This window comes from Terrapene carolina, unplaced genomic scaffold (assembly GCF_002925995.2).
Source record: "Terrapene carolina triunguis isolate 2854851 unplaced genomic scaffold, T_m_triunguis-2.0 Scaffold193, whole genome shotgun sequence".
Classification (NCBI taxonomy): Eukaryota; Metazoa; Chordata; order Testudines; family Emydidae; genus Terrapene; species Terrapene triunguis.
In genome coordinates, this window is record NW_020664544.1 from 1161175 (window position 1) to 1177565 (window position 16391).

The 16391-nt window shown below is 66.8% G+C and overlaps 1 protein-coding gene across 1 annotated transcript; it reads left to right on the plus strand.

Annotated features, from left to right (window-relative positions):
- Positions 1-1976: 1976 nt before the first annotated feature.
- On the plus strand, positions 1977-9491 carry LOC112102250 (serine/threonine-protein kinase 17A-like). Its single transcript, XM_026654657.1, has 6 exons — positions 1977-2206; positions 5977-6121; positions 6385-6511; positions 6893-6941; positions 7654-7833; positions 8122-9491. Exons 1-6 carry the CDS (start codon positions 1977-1979, stop codon positions 8399-8401), a joined length of 1011 nt encoding a protein of 336 aa, XP_026510442.1. The 3' UTR covers positions 8402-9491.
- Positions 9492-16391: the final 6900 nt, after the last annotated feature.

A 16391-nucleotide genomic window follows, 5' to 3' on the forward strand; every position in this document is an offset into this window, starting at 1 on the left:
TCATCATCTCTCAGTTTTGCAAATTCCCTTCCTGGCTGTTTACAAGCAGCCACCCAGAAGCTGTTGGAATCTCTCGGTTTTGGGCACGAAGTTCTGAGTCGGGGCCATTTCCAAACTTTCTGGGGCCAAGCGGCTGTCGCCAGAGGTCGCCCTGAGAACAGCCGAGCGGCTTGGGGCTGGGCTAGGACTGGCTCGTGGGGAGCCAGGTCTCCAGTTCTATCCAATGGTGCAAACGGGAGCCGCCGGGCGAGGGGCCTGTCATCTCTCGCTAGCCTCACCCAGGCCCCTTGTCTCTGGAGCCCGTAGGCAGGGGATGGGCTGCCTGGCTGCTGGGCCAACTCCCTAAAAGGGCCTTGCTGGGACAGGGCCCAGAGACTGCGTGTGACAGGTCGGGACTGGCTCGGTGGCCTGGCCTGTGACGCTGATTGACGCCCCGGTGGGGCGGGACAAGGCCTAGTTCCCTGGGTGGCTCCTGCTAATTGGGAGCAATTTGCTCTGGCTTCGTCCAGCTTTTCTTCGGGGCCAACGATGCGAGACCAGGGCGGGAGACAGGGTGTGCTGAAAGCTCAGGCTGGGCGCTGGCTGATGCACGGCCCGGCACGGCCCAGCGTGGGGCAGGCTGGCAGGGGTGAAGGGCTGCACGCTGGGGGCTGCTCTGTGCCAGGAGGGGGTAAAGCCCCGTCTCTCTCTTGCAGCCAAGGGGTGGCTGGGCTGGGGCTTTGCCTGGAAGCCGTCGGGTTCTGCCTGGGCTTTTGGGGTGGCTGGAGCCAGAGCTGGGGGGTCGGGGAGAGGTGGAGGTGGCTGCGATCCTGGGCTCCCGGGGGCTCTGGCTCGCAAGAGGGGCGGCTGCTGTCTGGATGCGGCTGGAGCCATGTGTGTTGGTCGGGACCCACATGTGTGGCACAAAGCAGCCTGTGGGGGAAGCGGTGGCACATCTCCGAGCTCCTGCTGGCTGCTGCCCCAGGCTCTCCAGGGGCTTGGCAGGCGCAGCGCAAATGGGCCTGTGCCCGCTCCCCTCGGGGCTGTGGTTGCGGCGCTGTGTGCTGGGGTTCTGGGGTGCCCCCAGCTGCCGCTTGCTCAGGAGCTGAGCCTGGTGCCCGGGCCACATGGTTCCCATTAGGCGAAGGGTTCCTGGAAACGGCAGCAGGGAACGTCTCTGTTTACACGGCGAGATCCTAGGATCCTGGCTCCTCCCTGCCCCGCGGGTGGGAGCTGCCCCTGCCCCTGCTTGGTGACTCCCTGCCCCGGGTGCAGATCTGCAGGGCACTCGCCTGGCAGGGGGACTGGGGACAGGGCAGGGAGCAGGAGGCCTGTTCCTGAACGTGCTGTGGATAACGGGGGTACCGGCCCTTACCCCTGCTCAGGGGGCACGGGGGAGCTGTCCGGTCTCCGCAGTGCTGGGGGCTGGGTTGGCAGTCGGGGTGCATGACACTGAGGAGGCCTGTGCACCCCCTTCCCAGCAGCATGGCTGGTGCCCTGAGTAGAGCCATCTCCGCCCTCCCTCTGACCCAGGCCCCCCTACGCTCCCCACTGCCGGGCCTCCCTGTCAGCGCCAGCCCTGGGCCTGGCAACGCCGGCAGGTGCAGGCCGTGGCAGGGGAGGCTGAAGTGCCTCCCGAGTGCAGCTTAACCCTTCTGGGCCAGCACCCTCAGCCTGGTTGCTCCTTCATCTCTGCCCTCCCCGCTTCCTGCGAGGAGCTGGTCAGTCACAGGCTGGGCTGGGGGGCGTACCCCCGTGGGGCAGAGGAGTGTGGGCACTACAGCCTGGGGGGGTTGGGCCCAGGGCCGGGGGGACCCGGTCCTTGAGTCGCGGAAGCTGCACCTTGTGACTCTCACAGCTCAGGGGTTCATGGGGGGCTGGGCCCCTGGGGCTGGCTGCGAAGAGAGGGGAAGGGAGGGAGGGCGGGCAGGGGGGCCGTGCTGCGTGGGGTGGGGGTGTGATGGAGGGGCCGGGGCCAGCCCCGGCTCAGTTCCCTGATGGCTCCTCTCCGCAGGGGCAAGTTCGCGGTGGTGAAGAAGTGCCTGGAGAAGGCCACGGGCCGGGAGTTCGCAGCCAAGTTCCTGCGGAAGCGGCGCAAGGGCGAGGACTGCCGGCTCGACATCATCAACGAGATCGCCGTGCTAGAGCTGGCCGCCCGCAGCCCCCACGTGGTGGATCTGCACGAGGTCTACGAGACGCCCGCCGAGATCGTGCTGGTGCTGGAGTGGTGAGTGCCGGGCAGACGGGGCCCCCTCGCTCCTCGGCCCCACACTGCCTCACCCCTTGGCTGGTCTCGGCCCCAGCCCTTCCATACACGCCCCTTGCTCTGCGGTGTGAAGGCTGCGGGCTGGGCCCGTTCCCCGGTTCTGCCAGTGGGGTTGGCAGGGGCAGGACCCTCTACAGAGCAGGGCACGGTCTCAAGTTGCAGTGGGGGAGGTTTAGGTTGGATATTAGGAAACACTTTTTCACTAGGAGGGTGGTGAAGCACTGGACTGGGTTCCCTAGGGAGGTGGTGGAATCTCCTTCCTTAGAGGTTTTTAAGGTCAGGCTTGACAAAGCCCAGGCTGGGATGATTTAGGTGGGGTTGGTCCTGTGTTGAGCAGGGGGTTGGACTAGATACCTCCTGAGGTCCCTTCCAACCCTGAGATTCTGTGATTCTCCTTGGGGCTGCAGGGGGGCGTTTCTGATCAGGGCCCTGCAGCCTCCTGTGGCCTAGAACGTGCTTTCCAGGGCCCTAGAACAGCCTGTCCATAGAGCGCGGACGGGGGTACCTGCGTCAGGGCACCAGCTCCCTGCCCTGCCCGGCGCCTGCACTTGAAACCTGCTGCCTCGGCTGGCTGCATGGCCGGGGCTGAGTGCAGCAGGAAGTGACTTAACCAGAGCGTGTCTGAGAAACAGCCTCAGCCCCGTTTCTCAGCTCCCTTTCCGGGCAGCTGCTGATCTCGGGGCCGCATCCTGCCCACACGGCTCCACCACAGGGCCCCAGCTGGGTCCCCAGAGAGCACGGCTTCCTGTCTGGGGCCTTTGCACGAACCAGGCCAGGCTCATTTACCAGGAAAGAGACTCAGGTGATGTAGGGACGGCAGCGGCAGGAGAGAGAAGTGACGCTACAGGAACCTCCCTGCACACACCGCAGGGCTGAGGGGACCGTGGGGCTGACCATGGGGTGGAACGGAGCAAGGGGGACCCTGTGCTGTTGGCAGGGGAGGGCTGGTTCTATGAGCCCGGCTCCCCACTGCAGTGGGAAAGGAGCCCTTGCTACTGCCACGGCCTCTGGACGGTCCCACTCTCTGCCCTCCAAAGGCTGGTGGGGTGGGGCGGTGTGTGGAGGGGCGCCAGCCCAGCCTGCCTGGGGAGCACCCCCCAGGGAGGAAGGGGAGCTCGGCCTTCATGTTGCTGTAGGGACTGGACGGACTGAGGCCTGGGCGTGTTCCTCACTCAGGCCGGGTCGGAACTGGTGACCCAGAGGTGCTGGGACCTGAATCCCCCCTCGCTGACCCTGGGACAAGCGGGAGGGGCTGGGCTGGCGCTGGCTGTTGCCGGCACGGGGCCATGGGCACGTGAGGCAGGCTGGGCATCTGGGGAACGAGCACGTTGGGCGTGGATGCTACCCTGGGCCCCTTGTGCCAGTATAAACCCCAGCTAATGACACAGCTCTTGATGTGGGGCTAGCAGCAGGCACCTGACCAGGCAGCTAGGGGACCCCGTGAGACCTGGGCCTTCCTGGCAAACGCACCCCTCCCCGCTGGGCACGTGGGCGGAAACAGAAGCTCGCAGCCGCTCTGGGTTTTTTCTGAAAGCGCCTCGCTGGGTCTTGGGTCCCTTGGAAAGGCAGATGGATTCTGCTCCCCAGCCAGCGCGCTGGGTGGCCACGGGGAAAGGTGCGTAGGTGGCGGTCTCTGAAACACGACGCTAGCTCAGCATCGAGTTCCCAGAAGCAGCTGGTGGTTTCGTGCGCGCGTTTTTTGCTCCCAGAACGGGGCTGTGATCTGCTCTCGCTGTAACCACAGCATGAGGTGAGCAATGCAAACCTGCCCGTCAGCACGCTCCCTCCGCTCCTACAGCGGGGCTGACGAGCCCCAGCCGAGATCAGGGCCCCACGGTGCGCATGTACAGCGCCTAGCGCAGTCCCTGCCCCACAGTTTACAAGCTGAATAGACAAGACAAGGGTGGGAGAGGACCAGAGGGGAAGGGACAGGCCCAAGGTCCCACAGCAAGTCAGGAGTAGAACCCAGGTGTTCAGACACCCAGGCCAGGGCCCTCACCACTGGGCCTTGCTGCCTCTGATGTCACCTAGCGAGTCCCCCCAGATTTGGGGAGCAGCTCAGCCTGGAGTGACCCCTCCGTGGCCTGGCCCACACTGGGAATTGGCCCCAGTTCCTGCAGTCGCAGAACCCACCCTCCCTGCCTGTGCCAGCTGCTACCACGTTGCTCTGCTCAGGTGCAACCGAGCGCACAAAGCCAGGGCACTAGGGAGCCAGCCCCCTGCAGCCCAGGAATCCACAATCTGCCCCCTGCCTTCCCGGCTTCAGGCGGGTGCCACAGGGCGTGGCTGAGCGTGGCACTGCAGACACTCCCTGTCTCTCGGGCTCACTCCTCCAGCTGCCTCATTCACAATTCAGTCCCCTTCCAGGGTAACAAATCTCCAAACAAAACCAAGGCTGCATTCACCCCACTTGGGCTCCCTTCGGCCAGTCCCCTCAGCATTACCTCGCCGTCTCCAGAATAGAGCCCTGCGTCCCAGGCACCTTCCCGGAGCCCCCGACAGCCTGCTGCAGCCCCTCCCTCGGGCCGTGCCCAGCCCAGCTGTTCTCTGTGGTTCCTCTACTCAAACTCCAGGGCCATCACCCCTCTGATCCCGGCCAGCTGGGGCTAACAGCAAGCCCAGCCCCCTTTAAAGGGCCAGCCAGCCTGCACATTGTGGTCTCCAAAGGGGAAGTCTGGGAAGAGGCTCCTGGGGTGGCAGGGCCGGGAATGGGCAAAGACCCCCCATCCCGCTGGGGCACCTGGGTTCGGGCCTGCTCTGAAGCTGTATCCGACCCTTCCCACCCTCGCTGGTCCCGTGGGTGCAGGCTCCCTAGAGAGGTTTCTGGCTCTCCCAGCTCCTGCAGGCCAGCGCCTGGCTCCTCCCGGCCTGGCCACGCCTGGCCCTGGGACCCCTTGCCAGGAGGCTGGGAACAGCCCTACGGGCCTGTTGGCATGGAAATGGCCCCTGCGGCTCCTGGTTAATCGCTGGCAGAGGCCGGAGGGCGCAGAGCCGCGCAGACACCCCTGGCCTGGAACCAAGCCCGGCTGATGCCCAGGGACATGCAGCATCCTGGCTGCTTGGGGGCACCTCAGGGTCAGCCCCATGGGCGTGAGCAGCTCCACGGGCTGGTGCCGTGCGCCCTGCGCCCCCTGCCAGGGCTGGGCCTGGAGCCGGGGCTGGGACAGGCAGCGCCTTGTCGGGCTGGGTGCACGGCCCTGCCCTCTAGGCGCTGGGGCTGCGGTTACATAACCAGCGAGGAACAGGTTGGGTGCTGGCACCGCTGTTCTGGGCCAGGAGAGTGACCTGCCAAGAGCTGTCTCCTGGGATCCCGGCAGGGGGAGGCCGGGGTATGGGGCCCCAGGGTGGCTGTGCTGACGCAGGGACTGAGGGTGGAGCCCTTCCCCGAGGAGTCCCCGCCCGCCGGCCATTTGTGAAACGAGCAGACAGTCAGGACGCCTGGGTTCGATTCCCGGCGCTGGAGGGGAGCGGGGTCTAGGGATTAGCACCGGGGTGGAGGGGGAGGCTGGGAATCAGGTGGCAGAGCTATGCCTGCACTGGGGAAAGGGGGGGTTAGCGTGTGCTGGTGCTGGGGGGTTAGCATGTGCTGGGGGTTAGTGTGTGCTGGGGAGGGAGGTTGTTAGCATGTGCTGGGGGCGGGGGATTGTTAGCATGTGCAGGTGCTGGTGGCTGGGGGAGGCATTTGCCAGCAAGGCTCCGTCCCCCCCGTCACCTGCCACCCCCCCCTTCAGCGCGGCCGGCGGGGAGATCTTCCAGCAGTGCGTGGCGGAGCAGGATGAGGCCTTCACCGAGCAGGACGTGATCCGGCTGGTGCGGCAGATCCTGCGCGGCGTCGCCTACCTGCACCAGCACAACGTCGTCCACCTGGACCTGAAGGTACCGGTGGGGCCGGGCGGTTACTGGGGGCCTTCCCCCGCTGGGAGCAGAGTCTCTTGGGAGGCGGGATGGGTGGACACAAGCTTGAAAAGGACTGGTTCCCCCAGGGCTCCTGGAACCCCCCCTCATCCCCGCGGTGGTGGTGGTGGTGGTGGGGTCCCTCCCACCCCCTGTCCCTGCAGGGGGAGCGGAGTGCCAGCCCTGCCTTGTCCCGGCACCAGGGTCCCGGCCCTCTCGGCTCACACCCTGCCCCTGCCCTGCAGCCCCAGAACATCCTCCTGACCAGCAGCAGCCCCCTGGGCGACATCCGCATCGTGGACTTCGGGCTGTCGCGCCGGGTGGACGCCATGCGGGAGGTGCGCGAGATTCTGGGCACGCCGGAGTACGTGGGTAAGTGGCACGGCGGGGGGCAGCAGAGACGGGGGAGGGGGGGGGGGGGGGGGGGGGGGGGACGGGACGACACATCCTTGTTGGGCTGCAGACATTGGTCGTGAATCCACAGGGGTGAATCTGCCCCGAGCGCCTGGGTTCTGAGCCATGTGCCCAAGGGCCCTGGCACCTCGCTCCAGCAGAGACGGGGACTGGGCATGGGTCTCGCCACCCCCCCGAGCCCGTTCAGCCCTGTGCTGAGCTCGCTGCGCAGTGCTGCCCCCTCCAGCGCCCCCCACTCCCGCTGCCGGCCTGGGCGCCCTCCTCGCCCGGGGGCGGAGTCGCTGGCACAGCCTGGCACCAGCGGCAGGGCCCATAACTCCCCTACGTTTCCCTTTGCAGCTCCCGAGGTCCTGAGCTACGAGCCCATCAGCACGGCCACCGACATGTGGTAGGTCTCTGGGGTCCCTCTGTCCTTTCCTAGGGGCACGCGTCGGGGGGTCTGTCCTTTCGCCTGTGGGGTGGGGGCAGGGTAACGGCACACGGGAGGCTGGTGCAAAGAGGCGGGGGGGGGGGTGTTTCCCCACCGCAGGTCACCAGGTAGCTGCAGCGTTTGCTCGCAGTGCATCATCCGCGGGGCTGAGTTCCTGCTTGTCCTGGCACGGGGCACCCTGGGAGCCAGGGCGAATCTCCCCTGCCCCTGCCGATACACTCCCCCCAGAAACCGCTCTGCCCTGCCCCCAGCGTCCTCGGCCCCTCACCCAGCTGGAGGAGAGGCCGGGGAGCCCACAGTGTGGGTGCAGTGCCCGCTTGTGGCATGACCAGTACTGCAGTTGTGACCCGCTGAGGGGGGGTACGTCCCCTCCATGCCCCCCATCAGCCCCCCCAGGCCCTCCCCAGCTCTGGGAAGAAGTCTCAGCCCACGGCTGTGAACCTGCCAGCGTCCGGGAGAGGAGCGGGGGCGAAGGGGGGGTCCTCGGGCCTCCCTGGACACAGGGGCCGGGCTCAGCCTGGGGAGGGGCCGGGAGTCTCATGGGTTTGACCTTGGCCGTGGGGGCTGCTCCTCCTCCCGTCACCCACAGAGCAGGCGGCTAGCGCCGATGGGAGCCAGGCCCTGGCCCACTGGGCTCCCCGCTGGCTCTGACCCCAGGGGCTCTCCCCAGGAGCGTCGGGGTGCTGACCTACGTCATGCTGACGGGCGAGTCGCCGTTCCTGGGCGACACCAAGCAGGAGACCTTCCTGAACATCTCGCAGGTGAACGTGCAGTTCCCGCCCGACGTCTTCCAGGGCATCTCGGACCAGGCCATTGACTTCATCCGCTCCCTGCTCGTCAAGAACCCCAGGTACCCGCCGCTGCCCCCTGGCCTTGTCACGCCAGCCTCAGGGGCACGTGGCACCCGGGCCAGAGCCTCCCGCCAAGCACGCGCTCCCTGCGCCTGGGGAGATCGGCCCTGGAGCTGGCCTCGCACGCGTCGCAGCTTCGCTGGCTGCCGGGGTGTCGCCCTGATGCGAGCACGGGGCGGGAGGAAGGCTGGACTCTCGGGGGCGGCCATGCGGGAGGGGGGCAGTCGCAGGGGTAGGGCCGAGGACTCCTGGGCTGAGAGCACTAATCCCGTCCCTCCTGCCTGCAGGAAGCGGGCCAAGGCCGAGCAGTGCCTGCAGCACCCCTGGCTGGCCCCAGCCCCGGCCCCGGCGCTGGCGTCCCCAGTGCGGGCTGAGCCGGAGCAGGCCCCGGCGAGTGAGGGCGGCAGTGGCCCCGAGGAGGACGAGGAGCTGGTGCTCGTGGCCTCTTACACGATGCCCTGCCCCTGCCGCCAGCTGGGGGGCTTGGAGCTGCGGGAGACGGAGCTGGCTGGGGCGCGGAAGCCGTTCCCAGCCCTGCAGGAGATCGCCCAGGAGCTGGTGTTCTGAGCCGACCGCTCGCATCCCCTTTGCCTGCTGCCTTGGAGAGCAGTGCGCCGGACTCGCCACAGGCCTGCCAGGCGCATTTCCGAGCCTGCCCCGGAGTCGGGGCCCCTGGACGCGAGAGGGACGGGCCCCTGGAGGGTAGGAGGCTCCCTGGGAGCAGGAGCAGCTTTGCCTCGGTCCTGGGGGAGCCAGACGGGCGCCTGGGCCGCTCTGCCCCGCAGCCACGGCTCCTGTGTACATAGCGCTGCAGGGGAGGACGGAGCCTGCCAGACGGGACAGGGTGGGTCACTGGGGGGGAGGGGAGCCCCCCAGTGTCAGTGATGGGGGACAGGAGCACCCGTTACCAGCAGGATCGCTGCCCCACACAGCTGGACGAGGCAGCGGCTGCAGGAAGAGACCGAGCCCCTGTGACCTCTACAGGAGACAAACACCATGGAAAAGCCCTGGGGGTCGCCCCACAGCCCCACATTCAAACCAAAATCTGCAGCAGCTGCCAGCGGGAGCACAGGGCCCAGCGGGGCAGAGGCTGCTTCAGCTCTGAACCCGGGAAGCTCCATTTGGGGGCTGGCCCTGTGGCACAAGGATGGCCCCCCGCCCTGTTGTGGGGCATGGAAGGGCCCACTGCCTGGCCCTGCCGCCCCCGGGCAGCTTACCCAAGCTTTGCCTCTGGTTTCTTAATTAGCAAGTTAGTTACTGGCCCATTTGGGCCGGGGGAGGTGGAGGGCTGGGCTGCACTGACGCGCTGTTCTGTGCCAACGTACTGGGCACCGGGAGAGCCCTGGGGAGGGCAAGGGGTGGCTGGCACCAGGAGCTGACAGTGCCACCCGATTTCGCTGAGGGTCCAGGTGCCGATTGCAGGGTCAACGGGAGCAGTCCCCGTGCTGCCTGTGTTCACACCGTGGCATCAGGCCACCAGGCAGGGACTCGAGGGGGAGCCCCAAGCCGGGAGCTCCTGCCAGCGGGTGCCTGGCCCAGCAGATGGGGCAGCAGCCGGTGCTCCAAGCTGCAGCCACGTCCGGCGCTGGGCGTTGTGGCTGCCCTGCAGGGCTAGCCCCAGGAGGGAACGGGGTGCTGCCGCTTGCCACGTTGTTGCTTTGTTTTTTTTTAAATAAAGGATTAAAGTTTCTATCTATAAAAATGTTGGCTCCTCCCCCAGGGGGTTCGTGCCCCACATGGGCCCCACACGCTCACCCAGACAGGCACAGAGCCTAGCTTTCATGCCCAGGGGCTGTGCTCCAGCCAGCAATGGCTAAGGGAGGCTGCCCGGGGACACCCCAGCAGGGCCCACTGCCTGCCTCTCCCCGCCAGACAGGAGCCTGGGCTCCCTGCGAGCCGTTGGGGTGGGCGGGGGGGGGGGGGGGGGGCTGAGAGGAGCAGGTGTCCCAGGCCCCAGTGGCCTCACAGTCGCTGGCTTTGAAGGGAGCAGGTCGCAGGGGCTCCCCGGCCCCATTGGCACTGCAGTTCTGGCCAGCCCGGGTGGGCTCAGCCCCGCCAGGCGAAGTCGCGGTACGTAGGGCAGGTGCTGCGTTCCCAGCTGTGACGAGCTCCCCGGAGCGATGGCAGAGCAGGCGGCAAGTGACTCTTAGCCCCCAGTGCCCATGGGGGGGAGGAGGCTGAGCCACGCAGCTCCGAGCCTGGCGCGCCGAGCACCCGGCTCCCTGCCCGGGCCATGACAGCCCAGCGCCTTGGCTGCCTCGCGCTCACACCTGGCCAGTACAGTGCTGCCGGGCGCAGGGGAGCTCAGCAGGGTTTGCTGCTCTGCCAGGCGGGCAACGGTTCACCCCCTTCCCCAGGGATGCACCCAGGAAATGCCGGGTGTCCCTCAGAACATGCACATGGCAGCACAAGGGGCGCCCCCATCTCAGCCTGCGGAGCTGGCACTGGTGGGACATGGCCTGACCCCTGCTGGTGGCTGCAGGAGCTGGGACCTAGGGCCGAAGGAGCAAAGCCGGGCACCCACCTCCCCATCCTCCCCGGGGCTGGCTCTTTCCTCCAGCTCCTGGGCTCCCTCCCGCCAGGTCGGTGGGCTTGCACCGAGCAGCTTCATCAGTCTCTGCTCCCACAGAAGCTGCAGTGAGGCGCTAAGTGGCTCCAATTTCCTGAAGCCCTGCACAGCCCCGGTCGGCAAGTCCCGCTAGCACCCAGTGCCTGCTGGGCAGCCCGTCTCCATGTACCCACCCCATGCCAGGGCCATGCAGCCCAGGCACCCAATGTGCCCCCAACACGCCAGGCAGCCTGCCCGGGGCCAGTGCCCACAATGCTCTCATGGCCACATGCCCTTGGTGACTGGCCAGCGCCCCCGCAGCGCTTCCTAGGGGGGCTGCGGCCGAGCACAGCAGCTCTGACCTGCTCTGGGGGGCTCCACATGGCACCAATGGCCCCCCAGCATTGCAGCTGCCCCCAGGCAGTGCCTGCCTGTGGGAGCCCTGCCCCCGCCCCATGGGGGCCACCAGCTGATTGGATGCTGCTCGCTCTGCCAGGAGGGAGGCCGATGCTCAAAGGGGGCAGGCAGCATGAGGCCCTCCAGCCCCCCGAGATTTAAAAATCCAAGCGAGCGAGGACTCCCCTGCTCCAGGGAGCCTGCCTCCTGGAGCTTCACTGTCCCATCTCCTCCCCGCCCCCCCGTGCTCAGCAAGCCCGGCCAGGCTGCGCCCCCAGGCTTTGCCCAGCGCTGTCTGCACTGGGCCTGGGTCCCGGCCGCCCAGCGCTCCCGGGGGCCGTTTTCACCCCATTCCTGCCCTGCAGCCTTTGTGCTTCCGCTGTGATCTGCCCCCCGTGCTTGGCTGGGCTGTGAGCCCCTCAGGGCAGCTCCCCCTGCCCCCGCCTCCCGCCCAGGGAGCTGGCCCCACTGGGTGTGGGGCAGCTCTGCGCCCCAGGCCCCTTTGCCCAGCCCAGCCCCAGGGCGGGCAGGGGCGCCAGGGCTAGGCCCTGTTAAGAGGCTGCACCACTCCTGCCACCTAGCGAGCGCTCGGCAGCGTGCACGGGCCTGATCCCTACGTGCCAGGCCAAGAGCCCCTCACCCTCGGGCCTGGCCTAGCTCCGTCCTGCTGCCAAGGCGGCCGCGGCCCCTGGCCCCAGCCGAGGACGAGGGGCTGCAGCCGGGGATGGAGTCTGGCCCGGAGCAGTGCTGGTCAGCAGAGGGCACTGCAGCTCCAGGCTGCGATGGGGCCCAGGCAGCTCCCCCCTCCTCTGCCCATTTTCCGGCTGACTCTGCGCTGGGCATTTTCATGGGAACCTGCAGGGGCAGCATCGCCCCAAGGGCAGAGCCGGTGCACAGGAGCCCGGCCCCCACCTCGCCCGTCCATCCCCTGGCACCCAGCCCACCCCGCCCCCAGAGCAGGGGAATGGCGGGCCCCAGGCAGGAGCTGGCACCCAGCTCTCCGGGCGGCCGGTATTCCAGGGAGGGTGCCAGGGCTGTGGCCACGCCTCGGCCCAGAGGAAAGGCCGGGCTCCCTCCTGTCTCCCTGCAAAGAGGTCAGGGCTGGAGCCGGGGCCCCGCTCGGGGCTGTAGGTGCACGGGCAGGGCAGCCGGGTGCCATGGGGTGGGCTGGGTAAGCTAACGTGTGGGGCACTCTCGGGGGATGGTGAGCGAAGCCCCCAAACTGCCCCTGCAGTTACAGCCTGTGACGAACTGGGACTGTTCTTACTGGGGTCTTTGAATGCTGACAGGGGAGTGTGGCTAGGATAGTCTGCATTATGGTTTGGGAGACGACCGATGGAGAATACCTGAGCATGTAACATGCGAACCCAGGAAGGGGTCGGAGGCCAGGTGACACCTTTGCCCAGGAAACTGAACAAAGGCTGGAGAGAGAGTTCAGAGCGGGCCGGTGACATGGCTGGGAGGCTCTGACCTCCAAAGGGGGCTGTGGGGCCCTGGGACCCCAAGATGGACCAAACTGAGGGGGGTCCTGTTGTCTGTGCCTGCAAGACCTGTCTTGGGTCGTGTTTCCTGTACTGGCTGGCTGAGAGTCATAGTGAATCGCAGGAAGCCGGGGGTGCAGGGCCTTGTGTCCCCCCACACTCCGTGACACAGCCTCCTTGGATCTGTGCCACCCGCCTGCCTCCCCCTTCCCCTGCCCAGAGCGCAGGCTGCGAGGTGGGGTCCCGGCCTGTCACTGGTTATTCCACATGGGCTCGGAGGCGCTGCACAAGGCTGCCCCAGGTCTTGTCCCTTCCCCTCGCAGTGTGCAGGCCCCCCCCCGCCCCCAGCCCCAGCTGTGCCCAGCCCGCCAAGGGGCGAGGAAAGGTGGATTGATCTGCCAGCCCCAGGGGCCTCCCTTCAGCTCTGCCTTTAGCAGCTCTTAGAAATGGGCCCCTGGGCGCAGGTGGAGAATAGGGGTCAGGGCTTCCCCCGCTCTGCCCAACCCCATGAAATGGCAGGGCAGTGGTTGAGACACAGGAAACCCCCCTGCAGCCCTGTGGGGCTCCTGTCCCCTGTGGTACTGAGGGCAGGGTGGGGCGTGCACCCCCCTCCCCAGCGTTAGTGGGGGCTGTTGCCCGTTGAGAGGAGCGGGGAGCAGGGCTGGGTGAGATGCCAGTGGGCGAGTGGCGCTGTGCTCCGGGGTGGGGCGGGGCCCGGGTGCAGCGTGTCCTGCCAGGGGCGGTGAGCCCAGTGAGGAGATACAGACTGTCCTGCTCTTGTCTCAGCCCCCGGGCTCCTATTTCCAAACGCTGGGCTCCAGGCCAGGGCATTCCTCATGCTCCCGGGCCCTGGCCGGTGCCCGCAGTGGGAGGAACACGAGAAGGGGAGGCCTGAGGACAGAGCGACGCTGCTTTCGCCCACAGCTCCTGGCCCCCAGGAAGGGGCTTACGGGGCCACTCACCCAGCCCCATTACCCGGGGGCCTGCCTGGAGCAGAGCGGCCCCTTGCTACCACGAGGCTAATGCAACAGGCAGCATTCTCAGAATGGGGGGGGAGCCAGAGAACCCCCCCTTATGGGGGCCAGGCTAGCCCTGCCCCCCATGCACACCCCAGGGCAGCGGGTCGCGGTTCTCCAGCTGTGCAGGCCTGAGGGCTGGCCTGGCGGATGCTGGGGTCTCACCCAGCCCAGAAAGGGGAAGGCGCTGCCAAGGGCCAGGCCTAGACCCACCCGCGCGCTCAGGCCCGGCCGTCGCAGGCTGTTCTACCGACCGCAGCTGGGGGGACGGCCCAGTTGGCGTGGGGGGAAGGGCCCGCAGCAGCTGGGTTTGTTGGAGGGGGACGCGGCCCCCCCAGTACGATTGATGGCCCTGCGGGGAGCTCAGACTCTGGCTGCGTGGGGCCTGCAGTGCTGAGAACACGGCCCGAGGAAGGCGGGGTGACTGTTAAAGACAGAGGGGGGCACGCCCCAGGGTACGGGTTAATCTGGGGGCTCACAGCTGTGCTGTTCCGGCTGCAGCCAGCAATCAGCTGTCAAGAGAGCTGGTGCCCCTCAGACAGCACTGGTGGGGGGGCAGGGCTCCCCATTTGCTCTAAGAGCAGAAAACAGCAGGAACAGAGTAAAATTCAGCGGGATCCTTCCCTGGGGAGCCGAGCACTGACCGGAGACCCAAGGAGATGGGTGAAAACCCCAGTCCCCTGGGGCCAGCAAGCACCAACTACCCTCAGCCCCAGGAGGGCGAGGCGGCGGATGCAGACAGGGCTCGTTAGCCGAGGGGAAGTGAGTCCCCGGAGAGCTGCTTTTGCCCCTGCCAACTCCCTCGCTGGACAGGGTGGGGGTGATGGGTGCCCAGGAGAGACCGGCTGGACAGCAGGTGGGGGTGGCCAGGAGAGACCGGTGGGGGGGGGGGAAGGGAGAAGAGAGAGAGAGTGTGTGTGTGTCTGGACAGCAGTTTCCTGAGCCCCCAGGCCCAGAGAGAAGGAAACCCAAGAAACAGCAAGCCTGGGGGGAGGTCAGGGCTGCCCCGTGGGACCGATGGGGCGCATCTGGCTGCAATAGCCCGGGGCGCACTCTGGACAGACTGACCCGTTCCAGGCACAGCCCTGGCTGGAGGCTTCCCTCGGGCTTCCCGAAGAGGCTGGCTGGGGGCACAGACATTCCTTGGCTCTAGCCAGCACTCAGCACTGTCAGCGCACTGCCCTGGCGCCAGCTGCGGCTACAGCACCCCCAGCAGCAGGGCACGGGAGGTGGATGCTGGCTTGGGAAGCCATGGCGGCAGCACGGGCAGCGAAAGGGGAAGGAGGCAGCTGTTGGCAGCAGGACTCTCTCTCCAGGCCCGGTTTCTGGTGCCCGGGGCAGGGTGGTCACTGTTAGAGAAGCAGCCAGCTGGGTGGTTTTTTGCTCCCAAGGCTCCCCCTGCCAGGCCTTAAGGGGAGTCCCCCCCAGCGATGAGATGACAGCCAGCAATGGCTCGTACTGCAGGCAACCGAACGCCCTTCCGCAAGGTAAGCGCAGCCCAGCTCCCCTCAGGAGCCAGGCAGTGGAGGGGGGCACAGGCACTGACCGGCCCCTGCCAGCCAAGTCAGACCTATCGCTCCAGAGCGGTGAGAGGAGAGACTGGCACAGCACTGGCGCCAGGCACAGCCACAAAACCACCTGCATACGTTGACCAGAGGCGTGAAGAGCCGACGCTGCTTGGAGAGGGACGCGGCCAGAGCGCAGGGGTCAGAGTTACCAGGAAGAAAGTACCTGGGGAGGGCCCTGCCTGCGCCCTGGGCCGGGGTGCAGGGTGAGCGAGAAGCCCTTCCCCCAGCCCCATATCCAGAGCTCCAGGCTGCACCCTCCGGGCTCACACCAGCCAGAGGCTGGCCCAAGCTGCAGCATTTTTTACTGGAAAGCTCTCTGGCCACAGAAACACAAACACAGGGCTCAGCACAACTCAGCCCTGCCCCTCCATGGAACGCAACGCCTCCCCGCCAGCCTGCGCTAGGGGCTCGGGAAAGCCTGGAGGAAACACACTGCCCTTGCAGGCTGGGATCCAGCCCCGAGCAGCTGGGAGGTATTTGGCTCAGGTGAGAGGTTGGGCCCAGGGAAGGATGCCCTTGCGGGGCTGGGACCATCTGCCCTTCGAGGAGAACAGAGGGAGCCAGGGCTGGCTTTAGGCCAATTCCACCAATTCCCCCGAATCGGGCCCCGCGCCTAAGAGGGCCCCACGCCCAGTGGCAGGGCCACCCAGAGTGGGGGGCAAGTGGCAGAGAATCCCTTCCTTGGCTAGAGGCGCCTTTTTAATTTTTACTCACCCAGCGGCGTTCTGGGTCTTTGGTGGCACTTTGGCGGCGGGTCCTTCACTCGCTCCGGGTCTTTGGCGGCACTTTGGCGGCGGGTCCTTCAGTGCCACTGAAGACCCGGAGTGAGTGAAGGACCCACCGCCAAAGACTAGGAGCGCAGCCCGGTGAGTAGAAGCCCCACGTGGTTTTTTTTACGTGGTTTTTTTTTTTTTAGTCATCCCTGTCGAGGCCCCGTCGAAACTGTTCGAATCGGGCCCCGCACTTCCTAAAGCCGGCCCTGGAGGGAGCCTTAGCTGGAGCTCGAGTCAGCCCCAGGCCTGTTAAACACCAACCCCCAGAATCACGTCCCAGGAGGATATCAAAGTTGACCTTTCGGCCCCCACAGCCAAAGGCTTGTTGGCAGGGGCTAGTCTCTCCCCTAGCGACACTCCAAATAGCCCCCAAAGCGCTGGCTGGGGAGGGGCAGAGCGACCCCCACGTACCTGCGGAGGTGGTGGGTCTAGAAGAGGACGGACCAGGGCTGTTCCCTGCTCTGCGCCTGACCCGCGGCAGACCACCTGCTCCGGGAGCTCAGGTCTAGATTCCCAATTGGGCGCTCTAGTAGACAAGTGCCATTTTATTAAGTAGCTGCATCTGTCGGCCCCCGCTTGGGTTCCATCGCTCACTGCGGGATGGAGGCAGCGCTACCCAACCGCATCTCGGTGACCCTAACATGGCCCAGCAAGTGCCTCCTGCCCTCTGCCCCCAGTGCCCGGCTAGCAGAGAGCAGCCCCAGGCTGAGAGGAACGGGAAGGCCCTGCCACTCCCTGGAAGGAATAAATGCAGACAGCTCAGGTTACACTCAAC